Source organism: Thalassophryne amazonica, chromosome 7 (genome assembly GCF_902500255.1).
Source record: "Thalassophryne amazonica chromosome 7, fThaAma1.1, whole genome shotgun sequence".
Classification (NCBI taxonomy): Eukaryota; Metazoa; Chordata; class Actinopteri; order Batrachoidiformes; family Batrachoididae; genus Thalassophryne; species Thalassophryne amazonica.
Window position 1 is genome coordinate 10,056,514 of NC_047109.1, and position 12,769 is coordinate 10,069,282.

General features: G+C 42.7%; 2 protein-coding genes across 2 annotated transcripts in view; one reads left to right on the forward strand and one right to left on the reverse strand.

The window, feature by feature from the left end:
• Nucleotides 1-6,014, forward strand: part of LOC117513222 (matrilin-2-like) — a 48,220-nt gene extending 42,206 nt beyond the window's left edge. Inside the window, exon 11 of the mRNA XM_034173512.1 lies at nt 5,778-6,014. Within this exon, the coding sequence (XP_034029403.1) occupies nt 5,778-5,833 (56 nt within the window). The 3' untranslated portion in view covers nt 5,834-6,014. The remainder of the gene's footprint in view (nt 1-5,777) is intronic.
• A 5,160-nt stretch (nt 6,015-11,174) lies between these two features.
• LOC117513617 (2-iminobutanoate/2-iminopropanoate deaminase-like) overlaps nt 11,175-12,769 on the reverse strand; it is a 73,088-nt gene continuing 71,493 nt past the window's right edge. Inside the window, exon 6 of the mRNA XM_034173836.1 lies at nt 11,175-11,921. Coding sequence (XP_034029727.1) covers nt 11,784-11,921 — 138 coding nt within the window. The 3' untranslated portion in view covers nt 11,175-11,783. The remainder of the gene's footprint in view (nt 11,922-12,769) is intronic.

Consider the following 12,769-nt stretch of genomic DNA (forward strand, 5'->3'; position numbering starts at 1 on the left):
ATACTTGATGTGGACATGTCCTGTCTGTGGCAGCCAGCGTGTGAGCAGGACTTATGTCCCTTTTGTCTTTTATTTCACAATTATGACAGAGTTTGAGGGGAGAGCAAGCAGCAGCACCACAGCAGCAGTGGCAGCCAGTTTTTTTTTAATTGTTCACATGTGCGTGCACAAACGGGACAGGAGGTCCTCAAACTGAGTCCTGGAGAGACGGAAGTACCACTGAAAGCGGCCGTCATCCAGACGCAGCTCCTGCAGCAAATAATGAAACTCCCCAAATTGGGAACGTCTCATGAGGATGTTGTGAATTTTTAGAAATTTAGAAATTTTTTAGAAATGTATTAAAAAAATACTAAGAAAGTAGTAGTAGTAGAAGTATTCATAACCTTTGCCATGAAGCTCAGAATTGAGCGCCGGTGCATCCTGTTTCCACTGATCATCCTTGAGATGTTTCTACAGTTTAATTGGAGTCCACCTGGGGTAAATTCAGTTGGTTGGACATGATTTGGAAAGACACACACCTCCTGTCTACATATAAGATCCCACAGTTAACAGTGGATGTCACAGCACAAACCAAGCATGAAGTCAAAGGAATTGTCTGTAGACCTCCGAGACAGGCAATAATATTAACAGGAATGCTGCAACTGAGAATTCAACCAGTATTAAATCCCCAGTGGTATGGTCCATTATGGCAGTGGTAGGTCCATGACCTATACGGGATCTAGGCGCTCCCGCCATCACGAGCCTCCCAGCTGACTGGGTTATAGCAGTGGGTAGATGGGACTCATTAGCCCTGTTAAGGCAGTCCACCTAGGGGAAGGAAAACCCTGATGTTAAGCCCCCAGCCTGGGTTACTGCCCCCGTGCCTCCGAGGAAGGTTCTTTAGCCAGAGGCTAGGAGAAGGTCACTCTGATGTAAAACCTACAGCCTGGTGGTCGCCACAGCCATCTCAGCTTGTCTGTGCCACTGTGGAGTGCCACCTTGCCTAAAGAGTGGAATTGGTGTGCGCGAGCTGATCCCCACTTTAAGCAACGAGCGCAGGCGGGAAGGAAAGCCCTGCAGTGATGGGAAGAGGCGAAAACAGCAGGTGCATGATGGCACTGGGAGCTGCAGTCTCGATCCTGCATGCAGACGGCTCAGGAGCTATGGTCGTTTGATTGCTGACCCGAGACAACAGCATCATCCGGCAGGGCCCTGGGTGACCAAGCAGCCCTGTTTAGGGATAGCTCTGCTTGCTCCACATGGAGACAGACCTAGAAAAGGTGGTCTAAACATGGCTTGTCTCACTAGACCCGGTTGGCTCACCGCTGCCAACGGGCATCACTACACGCGGTGCGAAAAGAAAAACAAAGAACATGAAAATTGCGTGCTGGAATGTACGCACAATGATGGACTCAGACAATAGCGATCGTCCTCGAAGATGCTCAGCCTTAGTCGCCAAAGAGCTAGCAAGGCTTGACATAGACATTGCTGCACTCAGCGAGGTGCGCTTTGCAGACCAAGGGTCACTCACCGAGGAAGGTACAGGCTACACACTGTTCTGGTCAGGGAAGGCTAAAGAAGATCGTCGACTCTCAGGGGTCGGGTTCATGATTAAGAGCGCCATAGCACATAGGTTACACAGTTTGCCAGTTGGACATTCTGACCGACTGATGTCACTCCTGCTCCCCATCAACAACAAGGATTTTGCCACTATTGTTAGTGTGTATGCCCCAACCATGCAGGCCGACATCGGAGTTAAGGAGGCTTTCTATAACGATCTGCACAACCTTCTACAGTGCGTCGACACCCAGGACAAGCTCCTCATCATGGGAGATTTCAACGCCAGAGTGGGCCGCGACTCTGATGTATGGAAGGACGTGCTAGGGAAACATGGCATAGGCAACTGAAACGACAATGGCCGCCTGCTGCTGGAGTTCTGCTCTGCACATGACTTGATGATCACCAACAGCCTGTTCCAACAGAAAGAGAGATTCAAAGCAACCTGGAGACACCCACGCTCCAAACACTGGCACCTTCTGGACTACGTTCTGACGCGACAGCGTGATAGAAGAGACGTACTACATACCAGGGTGATGCCTAGCGTGGATTTCTGTACGGATCATCGCTTGATCCATTCCAAGATTGCTTTCACTTTCAAGCCCCCTCCTAAGAAGAAAGGCCCACAGTTTAAGAAGCTACAAGTCCACAAGCTGCAAGACATAGACACAAAAATGGAGTTCCAGGCCAAACTAGAGGAGAGCCTGGGTGGAGAAAAAGGCCTGCTTGATGACCCTGAACAATAGTGGATGAGATTAAAGACCATCCTTCAGGAGACAGCAGCAGAAGTAGTGGGCTTCTCAGCCAGGAAAAATAAAGACTGGTTTGATGAGTCTGATGCACAGATCCAGGAACTACTAGAAAAGAAACATGCTTGCCACAAGACTTTTTTAGCTAAACCTGATGACCACTCTGCCAAGACAGCTTACAGAAATGCCTGCTCCACACTGCAAAGCAAGCTCCGCATACTGCAGAACGACTGGTGGCTAGCTTTTGCGGAGAAGACACAACAACATGCCGATGCCGGAGACATGCACTCCTTTTATGAAGCCCTTAAGACCATCCATGGGCCAGCACATCAAGTGCAAGCACCCCTGCGCTCCTCAGATGGCTCCACCCTTCTGACGGACAAGGAAACCATTATGCAGCATGGTCAGAACACTTTGAAAACCTCTTCAGTGACAAGCGCACTGTGCAAGAGTCATCAATCGAGAAGATTCCCCAGGTGGAGGTGAAATGGGAACTTGATGACCCCCCAACACTTGAAGAGATCAGAAAGGCCACCACGCAGCTGAATCCAGGGACGTCTCCTGGCATAGATGGCATCCCAGCAGAGGTGTACCAAAATGGAGGTGAGGCAGTCCTCGATAAGCTTCAGATTCTCTTCTCCAGTTGCTGGGAAAAGGAAATAGTTCCACATGACCTTCGGGATGCGGTCATTGTCTCCCTGTACAAGAACAAGGGCGACAAGTCCGACTGTTCTAATTACCGGGGCATCACTCTCCTCTCAATAGCAGGTAAGATTTTGGCTTGAGTGCTGCTCAACAGGCTTATCCCTACCATAGCGCATGAAAATACTCCCGAGAGTCAGTGCGGATTTCGGGCCAACAGGGGAACCACCGACATGATCTTCGTCCTGAGACAGATCCAGGAGAAGTGCAGAGAACAGAACATGGCCCTTTGTGCAGCCTTCATAGACCTAACCAAGGCTTTTGACACAGTCAGTCGTGAGGGTTTGTGGAAGATTCTTGCACGCCTGGCTGCCCTCCAAAGCTCCTCACCATCATCCGCCAGCTGCATGATGGCCAGATGGGACAAGTGAAGTACAACGGGACTCTGTCCGGCAGCTTCCCCATCTCAAGTGGCGTCAAACAAGGTTGCATCCTCGCGCCCACTCTGTTTTCCATCTTCTTCAGCATGATGCTTCGTGAGGCCAAAGACTTGACAGACAGCATCTATATCCACTTCAGAACCGACGGAAGTCTGTTTAACTTGCGGCGCCTTCTGTCCCACACTAAGATCACAGAACAGCTAATCATGGAGCTGCTCTTCGCAGATGACTGCGCCCTCATCGCCCATACGGAGCAAGCTTGCAGCACATTGTCAACTGTTTTGCTGAAGCAGCAAGAGCCTTCGGCCTCACCATCAGCATGAGAAAGACAGAAGTGCTATATCAACCGGTCCCCCATACAACATATACCCCACCCCAAATCAACATCGAGGGTACCAGCCTGAATGCAGTAGAGCACTTCACGTATCTCGGTAGTGTTATCTCAAATGACGCATCTGTTGCCAAGGACCTAGACAGTCGCCTTGCCAAGGCCAGCAGTTCTTTTGGTCGACTCTCAAAGAAAGTCTGGCAGAATCATGCACTGCGCCTTTCCACAAAAGTGCAGGTCTACAGAGCCATTGTGGTCCCTACCCTCCTGTATGGAGCTGAAACCTGGGTTCTGTATCGCCAGCAGATCAGATTACTGGAACGCTTTCATCAGCGTTGTCTCCGAAACATCTTCGGGATAAAGTGGCAGGACTACGTCTCAAATGAGGACATCCTTACCAGAGCCAAATTGCCCAGCATGGAGTCTATAATATTCAAACAACAGCTTCGTTGGGCAGGCCACGTAGCCAGGATGGACGATACACGCATGCCGAAATTAATTCTCTTTGGCGAGCTCAAGGAAGGGAGACGAAACCAAGGGGCCCCCAAAAAGCGCTATAAGGACCAGCTGAAGAAACAGCTCTCCCTTGCAGGCATTCAGCATCAGTCATGGCAGCATCTAGCTACAGATAGACTCAGCTGGCGTTCCAGCATCAAATCCGCCAGCCTGAAGTTTGAGGCAGAAAGAAGTGAGGCCTCACGCCAGAAGCGTCAAAGACAGAAAGAGCGGGCAGCAGCACAAGCCCAGCCTACTCAAGTGTTCATTTGCCCCAAGTGTAACAGGTCTTGTGCATCCCGCATCGGACTTTTCAGCCACCAGAGGGCTTGTAGAAAATAAACTAAAAAAAAAAAAAAAAAGGCCTTCCCACTATCCTCGCAAGCGAGGAAACTGCCAACAACAACAAATCCCCAGATACAGAAACCAGTGTTCCAAACATGGTGCCATTTCTCAGTGATAAAGAACTTTTTAAGGGGATTTTTTCAGCCTTTATTTCTGATAGTTAAGGCCATCTGCAGCAGCACATTAACACCCACAGTCACCAGTGCATGAAAAGCACTTTTATCATTTCTACAATCTGGGTTTAAAGACACAGATCTAATCTGCAATATTACAACCCCAATTCCAGTGAAGTTGGGAATGGGACGTTGTGTAAAATGTAAATAAAAACAGAGTACAATGATTTGCAAATCATCTTCAACCTATATTCAGTTGAATACACCACAAAAACAAGATATTTAATGGTCAAACTGATAAACTTTATTGTTTTGTGCCAATATTTGTTCATTTTGAAATGGATGCCTGCAACACGTTTCAAAAAAGCTGGGACAGTGGTATGTTTACCACTCTGTTACATCACCTTTCCTTCTAACAACACTCAATAAGTGTTTGGGAACTGAGGACACTAATTGTTGAAGCTTTGTAGGTGGAATTCTTTCCCGTTCTTGCTTGAATGGCTGAGCCTTTTGGGGATGCTCCTTTTATGCCCAATCATGACACTCACCTGTTTCCAATTAACTTGTTCACCTGTGGAATGTTCCAAACAGGTGTTCTTTGAGCATTCATCAACTTTCCCAGTCTTTTGTTGCCCCTGTCCCAGCTTTTTGAAATGTGTTGCAGGCATCCATTTCAAAATGAGCAAATGTTTGCAACAAAAACAAAAAATCTGTCAGTTTGAACATTAAATATCTTGTCTTTGTGGTGTATTCAATTGATTATAGGTTGAAGAGGATTTGCAAATCATTGTATTCTGTTTTTATTTACATTTCACACAAAGTCCCGACTTAATTGGAATTGGCGGTGTAGATGTTTGTTTGGGCGTGCGAAACGTGTGCAATTATCTGCGGGCTTTTCTAGTTTAGACCAATCATTCATACTACAGTATTAGATTTAAATGTTTCTGATCTCTTAAATCATTAATTTTCACACAGTTGAGAATGATGTCATTCATCCACATTTTCATTTTGTTCAGCAGATGCAGTAATTGTATCATAATCTGATTGTGTATGAAGTCTTATATGCATTTGTTGGAGTTGGTAAATGCTGTGTTTCTTCAGATCTGTAACTTTCTTTAACTTTGTGTACTTGAAGCTGTGTCAAACAAACTGGAAACACTTGAGATCCAAGTTATACATAAATGAAAAGCTGATGGTTTCTCCAGCGCGCAACAAATCCCTGCTCAGTACCACTCAAACAGGATTAATGCTCATCTTATTTATATACTTTTATATGCAGCACCACATAATTTTGTATGACACACTCTTTGTTATGTCACAGTCATAACTTGTGGAGCATATTGACAAATAAATGTTTTAACCTTCACAATTATTATTTTTAGACTAGAAGCAGTTGAGTTTTGTTTCTTGGTTGTTGTTGTTTTTTTTTTTGTTTTTTTTACCTTCAAACTGTAAAATTTTAAATCGAAATTGAAAGCATTTAAATGATGAAGTTGACAAACTAGATTTTAACACAAAAATGGTGCTTTTATAATAATTTTCAGTCTATTCTAGAATTACAACTACTACTAATATTTATAACAAGAGCAATCAGAGATTTCTGAGATCCACCAGTCCAGATCTGGAGCTCCAAAATTCAGTGGAGTCTTCCATGCCCTAATATCTATCAGTTGTACAAATTTGGTGAGAATCAGTGTAGTTTTGACATAATCCTTCAAAACCTATATCAAGGGAAATCTTGATCCAGAATCCGGATCCAAATCACCTCCAAAATTCAGTGGAGTGTTTCATGGCCTAATATCTGTGGTGACCATGTCGTCAAAATCCGTGCAGTAGTTTTGACTTAATCCTGCTAAACATCAGACAGACAAATAATTAAACAAATAAATAATAAATGAATAAACACCAATGATTTTATTACGTTCTTGACAGACGTAGTAGTAATAATAATAATGATAAAGAAATACGGCACTTTCAACTGTACATTACAAAGTGCTGCACAAAGTAAAATACAATTACAAACAGTATACATGATATACTGACATTGATGTATGACTTCAAATTTAAACATTAGTTCAACTTAAACATCAATTCTAGGCAACTGATTCCATTAGGTTTACTTTTTTTGGCAGGGAATGTGGAAAAAAGAAGAAAAATAGAATATTTTAAATTAATTTTTAATGCTTCATAGTGGTTTCAGTTCAGAAGGCTCCGGGTTCAAATCCCACCGCTGCCACATTTCTCCATGTAATCAATCAATCAATTTTTTTATATAGCGCCAAATCACAACAAACAGTTGCCCCAAGGCGCTTGGGGCAACTGTAATGTGAAGTTGCGTCAGGAAGGGCATCTGGCGTAAAACCTGTGCCAATTCAACATGCAGATCCACCTTGGATTTGCTGTGGCGACCCCGAGTGTAAACAAGGGAGCAGCCGAAGGGACTTACTAGTGAGCCATTTTAAATAATCCTGTGAATTTTGGTGAAAATGACTCTGACCTGTAAAAATTAGAGCTTTGGTCCTGAACCACTGAACTTTGATACATAACTCTGATCTTTGGCCTTTTTTTCCCATCTAAAAAGCTGACGTATTATATAGAGTTAATAACTGCAGGTGCTCATCTGTTGCCACCTTGTGGCAACAGATGAGGCCTCCTCCAGGCCCTGACTCCCATGAAGGGGAGGACACAGAGGAGTTTGCCTCCTCCTGCTACTCCTGCAGGAACAATGTGACCGTGAGCAGAGAACACATCCTGCAGCAGCATTGTCTGAGCTGTGTGAGGGTTCAGAGGTCAGCAGGCTGTGCACAGTGGGATCATGGTCCCGGCCTGAAGAGCTGTTTTACTGCCTGTTTTCTGACCTCTTGTCTTCTCCAGCAGTGTTGTTGTTTTTTCCTTTTGTCAGTTTCTCCTGAAGCTGATGTTTTAAGATGGGGTGCTCCTCATCCAGTGCTCAGACTGTGGATCAAGAGAAAAAACCATGCACGAAGTCAGAGGACAGCAACGGAGACACAGTGGGTAAGAAGACATCATACCGGACGAGCATCCACTCTGTCACTGCTTCAAATCTGTCAGTCAGTCAGTTCCTGCTGACGCTGTGATTTCTCACTGATTTAAAGCTGAGGACACTTGTAGGATTTTAGCATCGGACGTGAATATGAGCAACTTTCTTAAAGCAGACTGTGTATCATGTATGAGTTCATCTGTAGCCCGAAGCCAGAATTACAACCCTGCCTGTGTACTGTCACTGTGCACGGCTCAGTTTTGTCACCTCACAGGTTTACAGGATCACATGCATTTTCTCCACACTTACACCTTTTATAAGCAAAACAGGTTTCTTACGTCAGTCAGTCACTAATGTGATCTAGTGTACATGTGCATATGTCTGCCAAAGACTCACAAAAATGCACTGAAAAAAGTCAAACTTGGACAAACTTAAAAAAATTGCACTGTAATGTAATGTGTTTGAGCAATATTCATTAATTTTCTAAGCCCACTTACTCCAGTCAAGGATAAACCTGTATTTATTAGTTTATTTCCTCAGTGTATTTATAATATGGTAGAAAATTTTAAACAATTGTTTAACAAATTACACAATTTTTTTAAAAGTTAGTCCAAGTTTCACTTTTTTCAATTAAAATAAATAAATAAATAAATAAAAATCCTGGTCCTGACCCTTGAATGTGACAACACAAAATTAAATATTATGTGATCTCAGTGAGATTCAGTATTGTTCCCAAATTTATGAACACTTTAAAATAAGGACACATTTATTGACATTACACATGAGCTTACAATGAATTAAGCATTAACTAATGTGCTTAGTAATTATTAACAGTGCTAATGTTAGTTAATGGAGTAATAAGCATTAACTTACAGTAAATTAAGAGTTGACGGTGTTTAGCAATCACTTATTAATGGTACTAATGTTAGTTAATGGGTAACGCTGCATTAACTAACTGACAATTAATTAAGAATTGAGTGTGTATAGTAATAATTTGTTAGTGTGTTCAGTATCTTTATTAATTATTACAAATAATACCTAATTTAAAATGAACATTACTACTAAATGATGACTAAATACATTTAATTCTTATTTCACTTTAGGGAATGCTTATGACTTCATTAACAAACTAGAACATGTGGCTTAATAGTTATGATTGCATGAACTAACACCATTAATTAATGCTTATTACTGCATGAACTAACACTCTGGTGAGAAATCAATAAAAATGGACCCTCTGACCATTTATCCATGTGTAGCTATAGAGATTTAGTGATACCTAATCTTTACCAGGTCAAAGTTTTGTGAAAATTGACTGTTTTAACATGATGTATCTCACAATAACATGAGCAGACTTTCCTGACTCTGCTGTGTTTTTTGTACATGTGTACTTTACCAGAGAGCTGTGACGGGACGAGGAGCACACAAAAGTGCTCAGTGTTCAGTTTCTCCAGTTACAGCCACTGAAACTTGAATCTCCTTCAGAGATGTGATGGGTGTTTTGGTGGCTTCCCTCGCTAATCTGTTGTTTACAGGCTCACTCACTCTTTGGGGACGGTCTGTTCCAGATAGACGGACTGCACGCTGTGGTCCTCTTTACCTTCTAAAGGGTTAATGACTGATCACAGTGAATGAACTCCAAAGTTCTTTTATCTAGTTTAGTGGTTGGGTATCAAGAACTGGTTCTTTTCGTGAACCATTAAGAAATGATTCGATCCACTGACATCAATAGCCTTTTTGCTTAATGATGCCTAATGATGATGACATAGAAAACCTGTAAAGCCTGCTTTTAGTACAGAGAAAATTCACAGGAGGTATCGATAACGGGGGGTAGTAAGGTTAGACCTTACTTGTGTGAAGCGCCTTGAGGCAATTCTGTTGTTCACCACTGACATTGGGGTGAATGTGAGGCATAATTGTAAAGCGCTTTGCGCGTCTGATGCAGATGGAAAAGCACTATATAAATGCAGTCCATGTTGTGATTTGGGGCTATATAAATGAAAATAAACTGAAATCGAATCGATAAGGAATCGGATCAATAAGCGAAATCAATAATGACATCGATATCGATAAAATCTTATCAGTACCCTTACCTGTAATGAATTAATATTATTTATGTTAAAATGTGTTAGTTATGCCAAAGACATTTAAAAACAGAGAGAGATGTTTAAATGAAAAAAAAAGATGTTTAAAATATGACAAAAGGTAAAAATAGAAGAATAGAAAGGTCTTTAAAAACATATGTTTAAAATGTTTACAAAGGCTGTAAAATGTGTAAATGCATAGACAGTTCCTTAAAAACCCACAAATACTTGTGTTTAAAATGTGTTTAAGATGTGTAAAAGAATAAAAAGAAACACGGAGATACTGAAATTGTGTGTATGTGTGTCGGTGGGGCAGCTATTCACTTGTTCTCTGAGTGGGGAGGCAGGGCTCACTCTCCCACACTTTGAAAACCCCTGATCTAGTTCAAACACAACTGATTTTCAAAGTCAGTTAGTTGTTATATTGTAATGCTACATATTATATTACACAGTTACTTGCTATAATATTATATTATAGTTAGTTAATTGCTACATTGTCCTGCGACAGACTGGCATCCTGTCCAGGGTGTACCCTACTTCATGCCCCATGATTGCTGAGATAGGCTCCAGCCCCCTGTGACCCTTAATTGGCACAGAAAATGGATGGATAGTTGTTATTTTAAGGGTGTGCATACTTGTACAAACCCTTGAGGCTTTTCATTAAAAACAAGAGAAATAGATTTCTGACGTCCGCCAGTCCAGATCTGGATCACCCCCAAAATTCAGTGGAATCTTCCATGGCCTAATACCTATCTGTGGTGCAAATTTGGTGAGAATCCATGAAGTACGTAGTTGTGAAGTAATCCTTCAAAGCCTATATAAAGGGAAATCTTGATCCACAATCCAGATCCAACTCCAGATCACTTCCAAAATTTAATGGAGTCTTTCATGCCGTAATATCTATCTGTAGTGAAAATTTGGTGAGAATCCATGAAGTAGTTTTAACATAATCCTTCAAAGCCTGTATAAAGAGACTCTTGGTCCAGAATCCAGATCCGGATCCAAATCATGGATTTATTTATCCTGTGGGTTTCAAGGGCATAATTTGGGGAATTTTTACATAATGAAGCCAGAATTATTATTACTTTTTAAATTTGATGTAATGGAAAAATAAAAATACATTCATGGACTTTCTAGCACCACTGTATTTGTGGTGCTAGAAATAACACAATAAATCAGGGGTGGCCAAGTTCGGTCCTCGAGAGCCACATTCCTGACACTCGTAGCTGTCTCCCTGCTCCAACACACCTGAATCCAATGAAAGACTCATTAAAAGTCTGCTAACGAGTCTTTCATTGGATTCAGGTGTGTTGGAGCAGGGAGACAACTAAGAGTGTCAGGAATGTGGCTCTCGAGGACCGAACTTGGCCACCCCTGCAATAAATCAATAATACTAACAACACTGCTAAACAATGGACATTGTGCTGGATGACTTTATGTCAAACAGCTGCACCCAGAGTGTTATGGTTAGGGGTCCGGACAGAAATGGACCATTTCAGGCAATGGACCCAAATGCAGGGAGCTGGACATGGGAAGAGTACATAGTAAACTATATTTATTTATAAACAATAAATAAAAGGTGCTGCACTGGGGTGCCTGTAGTATGTAGAGATGGCCTGCCTCCTGGCGGTGAAAATAGGGAGCTGCAGTATTCCAAGCCAGTCTTGAAGGAGAATGCTAAGGTTCAAGGACCAGGACCAGGTGGAACCCTCACCTCCGAAACCAGAAACTATGGGGAATAAAGACACACAGGGTGAGTGAATGCACTCGTAATGCTGGAGCCTCAAAACAGTCATAGTTCACAAAAGGCTTAATCATATTTTCTTCTTAAGAAATAAGGTTTACTGTTCAGGAATTGTTCACAGTTCATAAATTGTATCCAGAGGTCAAGTGCTGTGTGTTGTGATGCAGTTCTAATTGAGCAGGATTTGATACCGCTGGGTTTTTAATGGTTTGATATCAGAGTTCATGGAGTTCTTAGGAAGAGTTCTTGGAACAGTTCTTTATCATAGCACAGTCACAGACAGGAACAAGTGAGAATGGGACCCCACTAATACGAGGAGGAACTTAACTGGTATGTGGCAGAGTCACGCTCTGAGCAGAGAGCCAAGGAGTTCCAAAGTGACGTAGCCGTGCAGGTAGCCAGGAACCAGGAGCCAGGGCAACATGGGAGCCGTGCAGAAATCATCTGAAACACCAGGAAAGACAGTTCGCTCTAATACAGGAATTAGAGGGGAGGCCAGGTTACCTGAAGTTTAGCTGCAGGAAGCTCTGGCGTCTTAAGCACACAGGAAGAAAACGCAGTCAAGGTCACAGAGAGGCAATCAGGCTTGGTCCTCCTGGTAATGGTCTGGATCATGGATCATGGCTCTGGAAGAACCTGGAAGGTCTGCAAGAATCTGGCAAAGTATGGCAATGCTCACAAGCAACTACTTAACAGAAAGTCAGGATTTAAATAGTCTGTCAATAATCAATCACTCATCTGATCCAGGGGTGAAAAATAACTGAGGACGCCATCTGGTGGAGAAACTAACATAAGACACTGGTTAAAAGACAAGAGTTAAAACCAGGATCCTGGGGAAATCCTGACACAGAGTCTTACATCAGCCCAGCAAGAACATCACTGACTGAATCTTTGGCCACATGTCTTTAACAAGGCTGTACACCAGTCTGTCTGCTGTCCACAGTGTCAGTGGTCCCGTGTCCTATCTGTCTTGGCCCCCTCCTGTCTCATTCTGCCTGTGTTTTGACTGGAAGCTTGGTTGTCTTTGGCTGCGAAAGCAAACATGCTGACACACGAATCATCCATGCAAAGAGAATCAGTCTGTCTGAACCACAGCAAAGACGCATTTCTCACACTTTGCCCATCAGTTCTGGACAACAAAAAACATTCTCTGTGATCAAGAGTTTAAGCAGTTTTTAGCTGAATACTGCATCTAGTGGCAAACACCAAAAACCCCATTGTACTTTTACATTTTTTTCTGACTTTAAATAAAACTAGCGCGTTGCCCGTGGGGATCCACGGGCTCTAGATTG